We start from the raw sequence: 18,928 nt of genomic DNA, 5'->3' as shown, positions 1-18,928 counted from the left end.
GCTTCACTTCGGCTAGGGCAGGGGTTGGGGATGTGTGGCACTTCAGATGCTGATGGATTCCAAAACCCACCAACCCCAGTCAATATGGAAAATGGTCAGCAATGATGAGGGCTGTAGTCTAGCAATATCTGGAGGGCTATAGGCTTCCCATCCCTGCACTAGGGGGACGGAAAGCAGATAGCAAGATAAGAAATAATATGTTTTACAGTGTTTTTATATCTGCTGTAAGCCACCCAAAGTGGCTGGGGAAACCCAGCCAGATGGGTGGGTTATAAATAATAATTTTTTTACTATCATTATCATCATTATTTGCCCTACTTCTGTCCATTCATGTCACCACTTGAATACCTGGACCTTCTGCAAGGGGGGCATAATCTTATAGCCACTCATTAACAAGCATAGTTAGCTTGCTGTATAACAGTACAGATGTCTACTCAGAAATAAGTGTTTTAAGATTTAATGGGCCTTGCTCCCAGAAAAGTGAGCACAAGCTGGCAATGTAGGCTCTGGTTTATGGTTGAAATTAAGAGAAAGCTGTGGCTTTGTGCCCTTAAGAGCTGTATAACAGGAGGTATAATTCAGAGGTTAAGCCTGGATTCCAGAAAGCTGAGGTCCATTATGGGAATACACATACACATACAAGTCTCTCTGTCCTCTTTGATTCCACTTTCAATCTGATTAAGCTCTGGTTTACTTGTATTCTCCATTCATCATGGTTAGGTCTAATCAATTTTATCTGCTCATCAAACATTTGCTGAAGGATGCCAACAGTCAGTGAAAAGTCCAACAATATACTTTCCACAAATACAATACATAATTGTATTAAGAATATAGTGTTCTGGTCCATCACTTGTGTTGGTGAAAATAAAACGTTCCAGTTGTGGCTTTGTCAAATGCTTTTCCCAGTGAACTGTGCATGGTCCTTTTTGCCATCTTTTCCAAGCACCAGGGCAGAAATCATTCACATTTTCTTATCTAGTTCTCTGAATTTCACCAAGGAGACCTGATTCAGACAAAATCTTGGGGGGAGGGAACCCAATTCAATGGGGGTATGTTATTTCACAGTACATAGATAATTTATGGAACTCACTGCCATAGGAAGGAATGGTGGAGACACTGCATTTGCTTTTGGATAAGGCTTGAAGGTTTAATCTCACTGTAAACAAGTGGTACAGTGACAATAAATTATTTCTATTTCCCACAGCAATCTGGTTGGTCAGTGTGAGTATAGGCTACCATACAAGATGGGCCATTGGCCTGACTCAAGAGAATCATCTTACATTTCTAGGATCTTGAGTATGGATAGGTTGATGATGAAATCTGACGGTGAGCAGTAGAGAACAATAGACCATAAATGAATACTCAAATATTCCATGGCTGCAATAGTACAGTTTCACATTATGCTGAAAGCCGTGAGAATTAAGGCTAGATACAGATTTGCTTACATTTATATTTTGACAAGAATTCCTCTGTTACTTTGTGAACACATGCTATAAGAGAATAATGTTTTTCCCAGTAGTTATATATGGAAGTGAGAGCTGATCGCTGAAGAATTGATGCTTTTGAATTATGGTGCTGGAGGAGACTGTTGCGAGTCCCATGGACTGCAAGCAGATCAAATGTATCCATTCTTCAGGAAATCAGCCCTGTGTGCTCACTGGAAGGACATATTGTGAAGCTGAGGCTCCAATACTTTGGCCACCTCATGAGAAGAGAAGACTCCCTGTGAAAGACTCTGATGTTGGGAAAGATTGAAGGCACAAGGAGAAGGGGACGACAGAGGACGAGATGGTTGGACAGTGTTCTCGAAGCTACAAACATGAGTCTGACCAAACTGCGGGAGGCAGTGGAAGACAGAAGTGCCTGGCGTGCTCTGGTCCATGGGGCCACGAAGAGTCGGACACGACTAAACAACAACAAATATATGATTGTTTCCCTCAAAGCAAATAAGTCAATTTTACAAATTGACTTCCTCAAAGCAAATAATTCAATTTCAACTATGGGAATTTGGAGTCTAGAAAAAATTGTTAAGGGGAGCAGCTGAACTTATATTTCCAACTATTCTACTGTAAACACAGAGAAAAACACAAAATACAGCAGATGACAGGTTTCTCATTTCTTTAATTTTTCTTCCTTATTAGCTGTTCCCTGTTGTTCAGCTCAGGCCTCAGAATGATTATGTAACATTTGGGGAAGAAGATGCAACCCAGCAACCCACCACCGGAGGCTAAGATGGAGAAGATCTCCACAGCTACCATGTATTTTCCCTTGGTGCTCAGGTAGGAGGGAATAAAGGACAGCCAAACACTGCAGAAGACCAACATGCTGAAAGTGATAAACTTGGCTTCATTGAAACTGTCTGGTAACTTCCTGGCAAGGAAAGCCACAGCAAAACTTACAGTGGCCAGGCAGCTCATGTAGATGAGGACACAATAAAACATTGTTACAGACCCTTCATTACATTCTATTATCATTTGTTCTGTCATTGAATGCATGTCCACATCAGGGTATGGGGGAGAGGTTGCCAGCCACACAGTGCATATGCCTACTTGGACTATGGAGCAGGAAAGGAGAATGGAGTGGCCTAGTCCTTTCCCCACCCATTTCCTCATCCTGGATTCTGGTTTTGTAGCCATGAAGGCCAAAACCACCATGAAGGTTTTTGCCAGAACACAAGAAACAGCGGTTGAGAAGATGATACCAAAAGCTGTTTGCCGGAGGAGGCACGTCACCTTCTCAGGTCGGCCAATGAAGAGCAATGCACAAAGGAAGCAGAGCAGGATAGAGATGAGGAGAGTGTAGGTGAGGTTTCGGTTGTTTGCAATGACAATGGGAGTGTCATGGTGTTTTATAAATGTACCTAGTACCAGAACTGTGATCAGGGAAAGGAAAAGAGAGAAGCAGGCTAAACTGATGCCCAAAGGTTCTTCATACGACAAGAAGCTGATATCCTTGGGTAGACATCCATCACGGTTCTTGCTTGGATAGTCTTTGTCTGGGCATTTATGACAGTCATTCATATCTGGTGGAAAAAATATATATATTAGGTCTTACATTTCAATTTGGTGAATTGTTTACTTTCTGTCTGAGAAGAAAAGAGCTCTGTTTAAATCAAAGCACATGTTTAGTACTGCCTGATGCTCTGTAATGTGGTATTGTTGCAATCTAAGCTTTCTCTATGTCATGGATATGCCAATAAACCACATGAGACTGTGAGGGGAAAAGTACAGTGGTACCTCAGGTTACATACGCTTCGGGTTACATGCGCTTCAAGTTACAGACTCTGCTAATCCAGAAATAGTGCTTCAGGTTATGTACCGTATTTTGCTCCCCATACGACGCACCGTCCCATAGGACGCACCTATTTTTTTGGGGGGGGGGGAAATAAAGAAAAAAAATATATTTTCCCCCCAGGTGTGGGGCTGGAAGAACCAGGTCAGGGAACAGCGGGAAGGTGTGCTCCGCTTCCCCGCTGTCCCCCGAGCTTGTGGGGCTGGTGATGGGGAGAAGTGCGCTGAGCCCGAGACTGGAGGCAGCTCTGCGCAGCCATTGGGAGCCGGGCGGGACTTCGCTCCTGGCTCCCGATGGCCACTCAGAGCTGCCTGCAGTCCCGAGCTCAGCGCTGCTCTGCGCGGCCATCAAGAGCGGGGCGCGGAGTCCCACCCGGCTTCGGATGGCCGCGCAGAGCTGCCTGCAGTCCCGAGCTCAGAGCAGCTCTGCACAGCCATCGGGAGCCAGGCTGCACTGAGCCCGGGACTGCAGGCAGGTCTGCGCGGCCATTGGCTCATTTATTTGTGTCGGAGGGGAGGTCAGCCATCTCCTGCCCCTCCATTGACCAAGGGTATTCTGTTAAAGGAATCCAGGGCCTGGATCCTGTCTGAAGTCCACTTGAGGGGCTAAGGCCATGGCAGGCCTCTGGGGACACCGAGGAGAGATGCAGGCGGGTTCCCCGATGTGGCTTCCTTTTTGGGTGGTTTACCCGTACTGACTTCCTGCAAAGGGGTCTGATATAGCCCTTTGCCAATTCCTCAGCCAATACCACTCACATTTCTGTAATCAATAAAGTTGTGGCCCAAAATTTTGCCCAATAGCCTTAAACCAAGATTCTGTGTCAGTGTGAATTTTATTCTAACAAGGAGCTGGTTTGTGGGTCTTGCCAAAGTAGAAGAAGACTAAGAATAAGACGAAGAAGACGAAGAAGACGAAGACGAAGAAGACGAAGAAGACGAAGAAGACGAAGAAGACGAAGAAGACGAAGAAGAAGAAGAAGAAGAAGAAGAAGAAGAAGAAGAAGAAGAAGAGTTTGGATTTGATATCCCGCCTTTCACTCCCTTTAAGGAGTCTCAAAGCGGCTAACATTCTCCTTTCCCTTCCTCCCCCACAACAAACACTCTGTGAGGTGAGTGGGGCTGAGAGACTTCAGAGAAGTGTGACTAGCCCAAGGTCACCCAGCAGCTGCATGTGGAGGAGCGGAGACGCGAACCCGGTTCCACAGATTACGTGACTACTGCTCTTAACCACTACACCACACTGGCTCTCTGCCACATACCATCCAACTACTCTGAATGCATGGTCATTCTCATTTGATTAGCATATTTAAACTATCTGAAAGGCAATGATCAGAAAGAGGCAGGATCACACACACAGTGGATTATCTCTTTTGAAAAGTAAACTCAGCTGTCCTTACAACACCTTTCAATTATTAGTGCTAAGTCTGGATCTATTTAATCTATTTATTCCTCCTACCTTCCTGGATTGCAATCTTTCCCTCTGCACATGGGATGCAATCGTAGCAGCAAGGTGGCTGTCCCTCCTTCACTTTCTTGCTGGATCCTGGAAGACATCTCTCAGTACAGAGAGAAAGAGGCCGAGTCTATTCCGTAAATGAAAGAGCAGAAGGATCAGCAAGAGAACAATGAGTTCGGAAACCTTCATGTTCCTGGGCCCCTCTCTATGTTACTAAGCTGAGTTAGCATTTCAGAAATATCTAAAATTGTTATATTTTTTTAGTACAATGGTACCTTGGGTTACATATGCTTCAGGTTACATACGCTTCAGGTTACAGACTCCGCTAACCCAGAAATAGTGCTTCAGGTTAAGTACTTTGCTTCAAGATGAGAACAGAAATCGTGCTCCGGCGGCGCAGCAACAGCGGGAGGCCCCATTAGCTAAAGTGGTGCTCCAGGTTAAGAACAGTTTCAGGTTAAGGATGGCCCTCCGGAACGAATTAAGTACTTAACCCGAGGTACCACTGTAGTAGTAATGTTTGAAGTGATGTCATACTCCTTCTAAATAATGATCTCAGGGCCAGTTGTAAGAAATAGCAAGCAGGGAGTAGGAAGGAATGAGATAGGGTTTAGGTCATGTTATGCTTTTAATAGGTCATGTTATATTCTGGATTATGTATGTTTTATAGATTATGTCTGAATGGGATGAGAGTGTTGGAGGTACGTGCAAATGTGTATGTGAAGCCGGTCTTTGGGTGGGTGTTTGATTTTCGTTGTTGTGTATACTGTGTATATACGGACAATGACAAATAAATTTCTATTCTATTCTATTCTATTCTATTCTATTCTATTCTATTCTATTCTATTCTATTGTTCTGGGATGAGTAGGTGTTGTGATTACATAGCACTTCCCCACTTTTTAGCAAGAAAGGCAAAATCTTGCAGGTTATCCTCTTTTCCTCAGCTAAAAACCAGTATTTTACAATTGTTAAGAAATATATAAAATATTTATCAATATAATAAAATAAAACATTTGCCTTTATACCGTGAGTGACTTCTAGCAGTAACCTTTTGGCTCTTAATCTGGTACTTGTATGAAGAAGAAGTGTTTGGATTTGATATCCCACTTTATCACTACCCTAAGGAGTCTCAAAGCAGCTAACATTCTCCTTTCCCTTCCTCCCCCACAACAAACACTCTGTGAGGTGAGTGAGGCTGAGAGATGTCAGAGAAGTGTGACTAGCCCAAGGTCACTCAGCAGCTGCATGTGGAGGAGCGGGGACACGAACCAAGTTCACCAGATTAACCATTACATCACACTGGCTCTCTATATGCATTGATCATGTTCTACACAGGAACATGCAGTTTAAAAGACAGTGAGTAGACATGCAGGTGAATGATCATTGGTTAGGCAATACTGAATTTCTTTGGAATTATCTGATAATGTGGTCCTACCTGATTAAACCAACTGTGCCATGTTATGGCATCTTCATCAAGGATGAATGATGGGTCTTGAGAAGTTTGCGGATCTATCCTCCCAACACTTACTCTGTTGAAACTTTGGTTGGAGAATATTATCCAATTGACAATATCTAAGCTAGATACCACCTCTCCATTCTGGTTGATGAAGACCACATCTCCAGCCGTATTGTTAAATGAGATACTTCTCAGAAAGTGATGGAGCTAGATTGAAAACAGAAAATACAATTGATTGGCAAAAGCTGCAGTCTAATGCAGAGCGGAGCATTTTTTTTTTCTTCCTGTAGGAAAAACCTCAATTGGTGGGGATGATTCAGTCAACTGTCAGTGGATTCAGGTCCAAGCATGGAGAGACCACCAATTTTCTCTCTTCCACATCCCTCCCCCCATTTTTACAACCTTTCTTTATATCCCCTGGCCCACAGCTCTTTTCCTCTGTCCCTCTTCATCTCAGGAGACACCACAGTGGTGTGTGATCACCTGCTCTGAGGTTGGATTTGGTGTGTATGGGATAGAGAGAATGATGAACATCTCTCTCAACCATTACTGCTGCTTCTTATATGTGAATGCAGTGGCATCCCAGTGGTCTCCATACTTCTACCATGGAATTGATTTTTCTTGTCTGAGATTAATAAGCAAGTTGCCAGCATTTTGGAATCCTATACCTTGTGGGAGAATAACAGGCCTCCTCCAGTTCAGGATGTTTAGCCAATTACCTGACAAAACTGTGGATTCGGATTCTTCCTTCCCCCTCTGTATGCCATTTCTCTGTGCCTGGGTCTGGATGTGAACATGGCATGTAAAGCATGGGCCATGGCATAGACAGCATTGTGGATACTGTAACTGTGGCCTGTCATGCTCATTTCAAAAAATGATCCAGGAAGGCTCTCTAGATTCTCTTCTCCGGTGCAAATATTCCCCTCCACCTTGTCTGCAGTCATATCTGGAAACACACATTCAAAGGCCTGTTGCCAGAAGTCCCTGATAAAACCGTCCCCATCTGTGCTGGAAGGGTTTCTGTGAACAACATACTGATGAAATCCTGGTGGGTTTCTGAAGTGAATCTCAAAGGATATAGCACCACTGAATACTCTTGAATCCCAGTTCTTTTGACCGACAAATGAAGTGAACTCAACATGGGCAGTTGTTATCCATACTTTACTTTTTGTATTGTTTGTCATGTCATCATGTTCTGATAGGTATGGAAGGCATCTAAAAGTTGCCATGGAATAAGATTCTCCATAGGCAACAATTACATTAGCTGTGCTGCTAAATATTTTATGGTTTATACTTGTCCCCTGTTGTAGCATGACCTCCATTTCAGAACTAAAACTTAAACTGGGGATTCTTTCTAGAAATGCAAAACAGACACCACTCTTGGTAAATATTGGAGAGATGGTTTGCAGAAATCTTTCTCCGTTCTCATTGTCGATTGCAATGACTCCAATCCACGTCCACCTGAAATGCAGAAGCAAAGAGAGAATTCCCTCATACTGAAGGGCTTCTGAGGCTGCCATCTGGTAGAAGGGAAGCCCTGGGCTTTTCTCATTCATCACTGGAGCAGAGCCATAAATGAGCTAAAGAGGGAATGGAGGAAGAGAAGAGACAAAGTAGATTCCTTTCACAGTATTCATATACATTATGTAGTGAACCTTGTTAGTCAAATATACCCTTTGCCAATGTTTCAGGGTTTATTTGCCTCTCTCTCAGTTTTACAAAAGACACACATGCAGATGGGATGAAAACTGGCATCACCTCCCTTTTCTCATTTTTAAACCTTTTATTTGATGACTGGAGAGGGTTTGTCTGTCTGTTTGCTTATATTACAATTATGTACCACCTTTATTTTCAAAGGAACTCAAGGTGGTGTACATGGTTGTCCTTCCAATTTCATCTTCACCCTGATCTGATGCCGAGGAACCTGCCTCTTCCTCTATGCAAGCTAATAGAGGTATTGTACATAGGTGTCCTACCTGCGGAATCTTATAGATATCCAAAACAGTAGCCACATAAAAGGAGATTTCAGAATCCAGTCCTCCAATGACCCCAGTCAGATTATTTTCAACATCACATATATAGTTAGGGACAAATTTCTTCACCATGGATAAAAGCAGCAGTGTGTCAAGATATGTGCTCCTTGCACTGATATAGCTGTCATATAAGTGGAAGCCCAAGGTGATATTGGGTAAGATGTGAGGGTCTTCGTTGATCTCCTTGACTGCAAATGCCAAGGCCACGATGTGCTGGTAACCCTTAGGCACCACCCTAGAATGAGAGTTGCAAACTCTATCAGCAGGAACTTCAACAGATGTATCCTTTTACACACCAACACAGTAGTTAATCATATCGAATCAGTGGGTTAACTCTAAGTTAATTCTACTATTGAATAGCACTTATCAATAGAAGATTCTCTCTGATGTTTAGTTGAAATCTCCTCTCTTGAAACTTGAAGAAGCTGATTTTTGTCCTAACCTTCGGAGCAAGAGAAAACAAGTGTGTTCCATCTTCCTGGTGACAGCCCTTGAGATATTTGAAAATGGCTATCATTCCTCCCCTCAGTCTCACCATAGCTAAACATATCAAACTCCCACAACCATTCCTCATAAGGCTTGGTTTCCAGACCATCTTTGTTGCCCTCCTCTGCACATGTTTCAGTTTTCTCATACATATCCTCCTTCCATTGTGGTGGTCAGAAATGGATACAGGACTCCAGGTGACCAAGGCAGAATAGAGCAGTATTATTACTTCCTTTGCTCAGAACACTATACTTCTGTTGATGTAGACCCCTTGAACCTTTCCACATGAACTACTGGCAATCTAAGTGTTCCTCATCTTAGATTTGTGCATTTGTCCCTATTGGAATTCATGTTGTTACTTTTGTCCCAAATTTCTAATTGTTTAAGGTTTATAGTATCTAGAGCAGGGATTGCTAATGTGGGGACCATGGGACGTCTTGCCGTACACACCAGAGGTCTATTTCTGACAAAGTCTCTGGTCTCTCCCTGCAGTGACCTCATTTTCGTGAGTCAGTAATGGTCATTGGAATTCACTAAATTCTGTACTTCATAAAAAGTACCTTTCAGTGCTTAAACAAACCTCAGCCTAGATCAGAAAATGAAACATTCAGCTTCAGAACAGGTTTCTAAAAATTCATTCTTACTAACACTCTAGTAGTTCAGATAAAGTTTATCAAAATTTGCTGTTCAAAAGGCCTCTCTCAGACACATACATACATTCATACATACATTTCAATACATTTATATTCATTTCTCTATCCAGAAATGGGAATTTCTCCTGTATTCCCTTAATTCACAAGAGATTCCTTCCAATTTTTTTGCACCAGCATAAGTCCCATTCATATCTAAAGTGGATTCCCCCAGGTAAGAGGGTAAATGTTTTTTGCCTCACTCATTATTCTGAGGCTGCAACTCTAGGATTGATCATTACATGGATGTAATAAATGAGTGGCTTACACAAGCTCTTCAGGCAGCGCTGGTGGGGGCTCCTCAGTGAATGTTGCTGGAGAGGAGAAGAAGCCACCATGGGAAACAATGCCACCAATGATGAAATCTCCTGGCTGATGATACATGTGAAGTGGATGGTGTGGACCTTGGAGCCTGCATTTTGCTATGTGAGCCTCACATATATTGTAAGAAATCATTTCCAGCAGCAAGAACACTAAAACCACCATCCTTAATACAAAGGCAACTGTTTGTTTTATGCAGAAACTATGGTTTTTCTGGCAATTCTAGAATAGGTTTCTCCAAGATAAAAATTGTCTCATTTAAATGGTAGATTAATTTCCTGAGAGGACACAATCCGGGAGTATCCAAAATCAGACTTGCTGATCCCAGACACTATTTAAATAATTCTGGTTAAGCTGTAGTATCCTTTGTGTTATGTTGCCAGTGGCCAGAGAAAATACACAGGGATTTTTGAGGTGCAGCATATTAATTATAGACTTGTTAATAAACAAGCAGGAGTGTAGTTGTTAATCCATTTCTTGGGATTCCCTGTGGAATTGCAGAAGAAAATTGCTGAAGAAAATATTCAGAACTGTTATTTTAATTTCCCTTTCATTAGGTAATAATAGACCAGTGGTGTATGCATGAAATTAGAAGTTAGAAGCTCATAATAGAAGACCTTGTAGCAAATGGAGACTCCAAAATGTAGCATGGTGTAGTCAACATCTTGGAATTTGGCTGAGTGGATCTGGATTCACACCAGCCGTGTGACATGAGTGCAATGGCCATTCATGGCTATTCTGGGGGATGACCTCTCATTCTCCTTCCCCTGTGCCTTTGGAATATTTGCCTATATCCCCATGGGCAAATGCCCCTGTGATTCTGGAGAGGTTGAATTGGTGCCCCATGCCCTCCTGTATGACTCCTTTCATAGAACCCTGTGAAAACTCTCTCTTGATTCTGTCAGCCTATGTGAGCTAGCAACTTAGGGAGAAAGGGTATTCCTGAAATCTCTCAGACCCCACAATTCATCGAGACGCAGCTGAGGGTTGTCAGGGTTCCCAAAATTGCTGAGCCTGATGCTTCAGCCTTTTGGTAGATTTTAATTCAGTGTCCAACTTCATTCAGCAATGCTGACGTCTCTGGCTTTTTCTGCAAACTTTGGCATTTTTATTTTTTAATTATGTATTCTGCTTCACTTCCACTAGGGCAGGGGTTGGGGATGTGCGGCACTCCAGATGTTGATGGATTTCAAAACCAACCAACTCCAGCCAGTATGGAAAATGGTCAGCAGTGATGAGGGCAGTAGTGTAACAATATATGGAGGGCTATAGGCTTCCCATCCCTGCTCTATATGCTGTAGGCCGTCCATAGTGGCAGGGGGAACTCAGCCAGATGGGTGAGATATAAATAATTAAATTATTACTATCATTATTATTATTATGAGTCCTACTTTTTTCCATTCCTGTCTCTATTTGAATACCAGGATTTTCTGCAAGGGGAGCATAATCTTACACACACTCATTAATAAGCATTGCTAGCTTGCTGTAAATTAATATAGATGTCTACTTAGAAATAAGTGTTTTAAGGTTTAATGGGGATTACTCCCAGATAAGTGAGTACCAGTTGGCAACCTAGGCTTTGGTTTAAGGTTGATATTGGGAGAAAGCAGTGGCTCTGTGCCATTAAGAGCTGTATGGAAGGAATAAAATCAGAGGTTAAGCCTGGCATCTAGAAAACTGAGGTCCATTATTGGCATACACATGCATACTGAAGTTTCTCTGTCCTCTTTGATTCCGTTTTCAATCTCATTAATCTCTGGTTTAGTTGCATTCTCTATTCAGCATCGTTAGATCTAATCACTTTTATCTGCTCATCAAACATTTGCTGAAGTATGCCAACAGTCTGTGGAATGTCCAACAATATACGTGACATACAGGATCTTTTTGATCTTATTAAGAATTCAGCCTCATTACATCTCCCGTCTTCACCTTAAGATCTCCATAGCATCATCTCTTATGAAATTAAACACATTCCATTCACAAGGAGGAAATATGAAGTGGCAAAGTTACTTGTGTTTTCTTGGCAGCTCACACCAAATGTAAATTTCCATTGTCACGTGGAGAAAAACTTTCAGTTCTCTCAGTTGTACATTATAACCATCTCAGAAAGGCTTTTCCATGCACCATACCCATGAGGGTTACTATGAGGTTTGGTGGCAAAATGTTGATTCCGTCACTCTTAAGTTGATTAACCCTGTTAGGATTCCCAGGAGCAGGTCCTGGTTTCACAATATCAATAGAGATGGGACTCTTCATCTCAAGGTCATGGGTTCAAGCCCCACATTGGGCAAAGGATTCCTGCTTTGCAGGCCTTTGAACTACAAAACCTCTGAGGTATTTTCCAATTCTACAATTCTGTGATTCTTGGAGTCCCAACACAGAAAATGGCTTTTTCAGAGCACCCGATGTTAATCCCCTGCTTACAAATTTATCCAGAGTGGATTTGATAGCAAAGATTTATGGCTGGCTATCATCAATCACCATGTAACAATCACTGTTGGCAGACTGCCACAAAAGCTGTTTGGTTTGCCATGTTTCTCTCTTAGAAGCCCACCATTGCTAAGGAGATTGATGTGCACACTTTCAACGTCACCTGCTGCTGCTCAGGCTGATTAGCTGCCAACCCACTTTCTTGCGTGTTTTAATTAATGGGATAATTTGATGAGCACACACATAGACACACACTGATGTTCCTGCAATTTGGTAGTGTTATTAGTCTCTAGAGGGTTTACCATGTCTTCAAATTCCAATTCCCTGAACCTATGTGAAAAGTTTGCCACTTTGATTTCTCTATTCATGTCAAAGGGATTTCTGAAGGTTTGGTTTCCAAATCTCAATTTGAATTCAGGGTTCTAAATGAAATCTAGACCACACTGATTCTGTCTGAAAGAAGAGTGGAGGATTTGAATCACCAAATCAGGCTCTAAATTGAATGGTGAGGTGTGTGAGGGAAAGCCCTGCAGATATCTGGTGAATTTTTGCCCCTGCCCAATCCAGGGACGTATATTATTAAGAATAGTGTGTTCTGATCCATCCCGTGTGTTGGTGAAATAAAACTTTTCAGTTGTGGCTTCCCATCTGTTGAATGCTTTGCCCAGTGAGGTCTGCTTGGTTCTTTGTTGCCATCTTTTCCAAGGACCAGGGCAAAATTCTTCGACATTTTCTTATCTAGTTCTCTTAATTTCTCCAAGGAGACCTGATTCTGATAAAATCTTGGTGGGGGGAAAACCTAATTCAATGGGGAGTATATTAGCTTACAGTACATTGATTAACTATGGAACTCACTGCCACAGGAAACAGTGGTTGTGATGGTACATTTCCTCTTGGGTACTGCTTGTAGGTTTCCCACATGCATCTGGTTGGTCAGTGTGAGTACAGGCTGCTGGGCAAGATGGGCCATTGGCCTGATTCAAGAAGATCCTCTTACGTGTCTATAACTGAAGGGTATCAGACCTTGAAGTAGAGGATGTGGGGGGGGGCACATAAACTTTATAACTGGCTATGTAATTGAATTGTATTTGAATAGGTATTGATATTTGGTATTCATATAATATGGCGTGTATTTGATTTTTGCAATAGAAAATTAATTAAAAAATTGAACAAAAAAAGAAAGATTTAAGGCCAGATACAGATTTGCTTACATGCATATTTTGACAAAAATTGCTCTGAGTCTTCTTGTCAACAAATGCTACTACAGAATAATGTATGTGTAAAGGGATCGTTGTTTTCCTTAAAGAAATTAGTCAATTTTACAAATGAATTTTCAACTATGAAAATTTGGAGTCTAGAAAAAAATATATTCTGTACAGAGAAAAGCACAAAATACACCAAATGACAGGTTTATTATTTCTTCAATTTTTCTTCCTTATTAGCTGTTCTCTATTGTTCAGCTCAGGCCTAAGAATGATTATGTAACATTTGGGGGAAAAGATGCAACCCAGCAACCCACCACCGGAGGCTAAGATGGAGAAGATCTCCACAGCTACCATATATTTTCCCTTGGTGCTCAGGTAGGAGGGAATAAAGGACAGCCAAACACTGCAGAAGACCAACATGCTGAAGGTGATGAACTTGGCTTCGTTGAAACTGTCTGGTAACTTCCTGGCGAGGAAAGCCACAGCAAAACTTACAGTGGCCAGGCAACTCATGTAGATGAGGACACAGTAAAACATGGTCGCAGACCCTTCATTACATTCTAGTATTATTTCTTCAGTCACTGAGTGCATGTCCACATCTGGGTATGGGGGAGAGGTTGCCAGCCACACAGTACATATTCCTGCTTGAACAGTGGAGCAGAGAAGGAGAATGGAGTGGCCTAGTCCTTTCCCCACCCATTTCCTCATCCTGGATTCTGGTTTTGTAGCCATGAAGGCCAAAACCACCGTGAAGGTTTTTGCCAGGACACAAGAAACAGCGGTTGAGAAGATGATGCCAAAAGCTGTTTGCCGGAGGAGGCAGGTCACCTTCTCAGGTCGGCCAATGAAGAGCAATGCACACAGAAAGCAGAGCAGGAGAGAGATGAGGAGAGCGTAGGTGAGGTTTCGGTTGTTTGCAATGACAATGGGTGTGTCGTGGTGTTTTATAAATGTACCTAGTACCAGAGCTGTGATCAGGAAAAGGAAAAGAGAGAAGCAGGCTAAACTGATGCCCAAAGGTTCTTCATAAGACAAGAAGCTGATATCCTTGGGTAGACATGCATCCCGGTTTCTGCTTGGATAGTCTTTGTCTGGGCATTTATGGCAGTTATTCATATCTGGGGGGAAATAAAGAAATTAGCTCATATCATGTCAACTTTCTGAAATGTTTACTTTCTGTCTGAGAAGAAAAGAGCTCTCTTTAAATCAAAACACATATCTAGTACTGTCTGGTGCTCTGCAAAGTGCTATTACTGATTTTAATTGGTTCAGAGCTGTGTGGTGCCACAGCCAGTGCCACTAACATCTAAATGTTTATTCACACTATCCTTGATGCAGCCTGTGTAAGTCAGAAGGAGTAACAAGGCCCCCTCTAGATATGATTTGAACCACATACCATCCAATTACTCTCAGTGCATAGTCACTGTCATTTGATTGGCATATTTAAACTACAGTGGTACCTCAGGTTAAGTACTTAATTCGTTCCTGAGGTCCGTTGTTAACCTGAAACTGTTCTTAATCTGAAGCACCACTTTAGCTAATGGGGCCTCCTGCTGCTGCCACGCCGCCAGAGCCAATTTTTGTTCTTATCCTGAAACAAAGTTCTTAACCTGAAGCACTATTTCTGGGTTAGCGGAGTGTGTAACCTGAAGCGTATGTAACCTGAAGCGTATGTAACCTGAAGCGTATGTAACCTGAGGTACCACTGAAAGGCAATGATCACAAAGAGTCAGGATAATGCGTACAGTAGATTATCTATTTTGAAACATAAACTCAGCCATCCTTACAACACCTTTCAATTATTAGTGCTGAGTCTGGATCTATTTAATCTATTTATTTCTCCTACCATCCTGGTTTGCAATCTTCCCCTCTGCACATGGGATGCAATCGTAGCAGCAAGGTGGCTGTCCCTCCTTTACTTTCTTGCTGGATCCTGGAAGACATCTCTCAGTACAGACAGAAAGAGGCTGAGTCTATACCATCAATGAAAAAGCAGAAGGTAACTCTTTTTTAAACGTTAAGAAGATAACTCTTTTTAAAAGACTAATGTATCCATACCGAATGCCCAGTCACTTGCTCTTTACACCTTTCTTCTCAGCTCTCTCCTTCACTCTCTCAATCTTCACCACTTCTCCTGCTTCCTCCTCTTCCACTTATGAACTTAGAAGATTAGAGGTCTCCTGCACCTGCTGCTGTCGGTTCCCATTTTCTTCCTCTGGTATTATTACACCTCCCTTTCCCAACCAGCTCATTCCTCCACCTTTTAGCAAGAAAGGTGAAATCTTGGGGCTTATCTATTAATGCATCCTCTTTAACTCAGTTTAAAATCAGTATTTTGTAAATGTAAAGATATCCTAATTCTTATGTTTATATTAATATAGATTTCTATTTTTACTTAAAATTCACATTGCAGTCTTCCAGAGGAAAGGAAAACCCATTAGTTACTCCAACTAACCACTTATGTGCACTCTCTGATGTAAGATTGCTTCAAGGTCAAACAGATCATCCATTTCATAGTTTCCTGGTCTTTCAACACGTACACCCTCTTGTGCAGGCAAAATAAATGCAGAGGCCCTGATTGGCTGGGGAAAAACCCTGCACTCCTATCTCCAGGCCTTTTCATAGAAAAACTGGTATTTGACCTAGATCAAAGCACCCATATTCACATGAAGGCGCTCTGTGTTCTGTTTTGTATCATCCTTAATAAAATATTTTCCTTTACTCCTGTAGTGGCTTCTAGCAGCAAGCTTTTGGCTCTTAATCTAGTACTTGGATGCATTCGTCATGTTCTACATAGTAACTTTCAGTTTAAAAGACAGTGAGTAGACATGCAGGTGAATGATCATTGCTTATGCAAGATTGAATCTCTTTGGAATTATCTAACAATTCGGCCCTACCTCATTAAACCAACTGTGCCATGTTATGGCATCTTGATCAAGGATGAATGATTGGCCTGGAGGAGCCTGTGGATCTATCCTCCCAACACTCACTCTGTGCAAACTTTGGTTGGAGAATATAATCCAATTGACAATATCCAACCTGGATACCACCTCCCCATTCTGGTTGATGAAGACCACATCTCCTGCAGAATTGTTAAATGAGATACTTCTCAGAAAGTGATGGAGCTAGATTGAATACAGAAGAGGCAATTGTTTGGAAAAGACTGCAGTTCTAATACACGACTGAGGTATCTTTTTTCCTGTGGGCAGGACCTAGAGCAAGAGGTGGGTGGTGATACAGTCAACTGTGAGTAGAGTCAGGTCCAAGGATGGAGAGATCACCAATTTTCTCTCTTCCACATCCCTCTCTCTCCCTCTCCCCTTATTTACAACCTTTCTTTATCTCCCCTGCCCCACACCACTTTCCTTCTGTCCCTCTTCATCTCAGGAGACACAACAGTGGTGTGAGACCACCTGCTCTGAGGGAGGATTTGGTGTATATGGGATAGAGAGAATGCTGATCTCTCTCGGCCATGACTACTGCTTATTATCTGTGAATACAGTGGCATCTCAGTGACCTCCCAACTTCTGTCATACAAAACCTTTTTTTCTCTGAGAGCAATGAGCAAAATTTGGAAACCCATACTTTATCAGAGAATAACAGGTCTCTTCCAGTTGAGGATGTTCAGCCTATTACCTGCCAAAACTGTAGATTCTGATTCTTCCCTCTCCCTCTGTACGCCATTCCTCTGTGCCTGAGTCTGGATGCGAACATGGCATGTAAAGCATGGGCCATGACGTAGACAGCACTGTGGATGCTGTAACTGTGGCCTGTCATGCTCATTTCAAAAAATGATCCAGGAAGGCTCTCCAGCTTCTCTTCTCCAGTGCAAATATTCCCCTCCACCTTGTCTGCAGTCATATCTGTTTTTTTTTTTTTTATAAATATTTTATTCGTTTTTGCATAAAAGACAACAAAGCAAAACAAAACAACAAACAATACACCAAAAACATACAGAATTACACAAACATAACATACTACAAAAAACAGAAATAAAAACAATCTTATCTTCATATTAATCTTGCATTAACTTGTTTCTCTGACTTCCCCGAGTCTCCCTTCCCTGTATTCCAATTCATACAATTAAACAACAAATCCCTTCCCTCTGTCATAATTAACCTCTTTTCTGATTTGAATGTCTTAATATAGCTTATTCAATGCTTAGAACTTAGAATGTTGGGTCTTCTGATCCTTAAAATTTTACTCCAATAACCTTCTACATTCAATCTGATGTTATTTTAACATTCATTAATCTTGTAGTGTTTCTGTAAATAGTCTTTAAATTTCTTCCAATCTTCCTCCACCGTCTCTTCACCCTGGTCTCTGATTCTGCCAGTCATTTCTGCGGATTCCATATAGTCCATGACTTTCATCTGCCATTCCTCCAGCGTGGGTAATTCTTGTGTCTTCCAATACTTTGCAATAAGTATTCTTGCTGCTGTTGTGGCGTACATAAAAAATATCCTGTCTTTCATACGTACCTCTTGGTTGACCATGCCCAGGAGAAAGGCCTCCGGTTTCTTTGGGAATGTGTATTTAAATACTTTCTTCAGTTCATTATAGATCATCTCCCAAAAGGTCTTAATCCTTGGGCATGTCCACCAGAGATGAAAAAAGGTACCTTCAGTTTCTTTACATTTCCAACATTTGTTATCGGGCATATGATAAATTTTTGCTAGTTTGACTGGTGTTATGTACCATCTGTATATCATTTTCATAATATTTTCTCTTAGGGCATTACATGCCGTAAACTTTAGCCCAGTGGTCCATAACCGTTCCCAGTCGGCTAGCATTATGTTGTGACCCACATCTTGTGCCCATTTAATCATTACTGATTTCACTTCCTCATCCTGTGTATTCCATTTCAGCAGCAGATTATACATTCTTGACAATACCTTAGTTTTGGGTTCTAGCAATTCTGTTTCCAATTTTGATTTTTCCACCTGGAAGCCAATTTTTCTATCCAATTTATATGCCTCCATTATCTGATGATAGTGGAGCCAATCACGGACTTTACTTTTTAATTTGTCAAAACTCTGCAGTTTCAATTTATCTCCATCTTGTTCTAGTATCTCCCAATATTTTGGCCAATTGGCCTCCATATTGAGTTTTTTGACTGCTTTTGCTTCCATCGGAGATAACCACCTTGGAGTCTTGTTTTCAAAGAAATCCTTATATCTAATCCATACATTAAACAATGCTTTCCTGACAATGTGAATCTTAAACATTCTGTGAACTTTAACCTTGTCATACCATAAGTAAGCATGCCACCCAAACGCATTATTGAATCCTTCTAAGTCCAGTATATCTGTATTTTCAAGAAGTAGCCATTCTTTCAGCCAGCAAAAAGCTGCTGCTTCATAGTAAAGTTTCAAGTCTGGCAGGGCAAAGCCTCCTCTTTCCTTTGCATCTGTTAATATTTTAAATTTTATTCTTGGCTTTTTGCCCTGCCAGACAAATCTGGATATATCTTTCTGCCACTTCTTGAAACAGTCCATTTTATCAATAATCTGCAGTGTCTGGAACAAAAATAACATTTTTGGCAATACATTCATCTTTAT

At 41.7% G+C, this 18,928-nt stretch overlaps 2 protein-coding genes across 2 annotated transcripts; both read right to left on the bottom strand.

Annotated features, from left to right (window-relative positions):
* Positions 1–2,120: 2,120 nt before the first annotated feature.
* LOC310662988 (vomeronasal type-2 receptor 26-like) lies at positions 2,121–7,777 on the bottom strand (the record flags this gene model as incomplete). Its single annotated transcript, XM_083410447.1, has 4 exons — positions 6,923–7,777; positions 6,183–6,410; positions 4,747–4,873; positions 2,121–3,022 (listed from the first exon to the last, which is right to left on the bottom strand). The coding sequence occupies exons 1-4, from the start codon at positions 7,757–7,759 to the stop codon at positions 2,121–2,123; spliced, it is 2,094 nt and encodes a 697-aa protein (XP_083266573.1). The 5' UTR covers positions 7,760–7,777.
* Positions 7,778–13,583: 5,806 nt separating this feature from the next.
* Positions 13,584–17,144, bottom strand: LOC310662240 (vomeronasal type-2 receptor 26-like; the record flags this gene model as incomplete). Its single annotated transcript, XM_083409013.1, has 4 exons — positions 13,584–14,485; positions 15,214–15,340; positions 16,265–16,492; positions 17,004–17,144. The coding sequence occupies 4 exons, from the start codon at positions 17,142–17,144 to the stop codon at positions 13,584–13,586; spliced, it is 1,398 nt and encodes a 465-aa protein (XP_083265139.1).
* Positions 17,145–18,928: the final 1,784 nt, after the last annotated feature.

Source organism: Podarcis tiliguerta (assembly GCF_965153285.1).
Source record: "Podarcis tiliguerta genome assembly, chromosome: 13".
Classification (NCBI taxonomy): domain Eukaryota; kingdom Metazoa; phylum Chordata; class Lepidosauria; order Squamata; family Lacertidae; genus Podarcis; species Podarcis tiliguerta.
The sequence above is the reverse complement of the archived record's forward strand: the minus strand, read 5'-3'. Positions and strand labels throughout refer to the sequence as shown.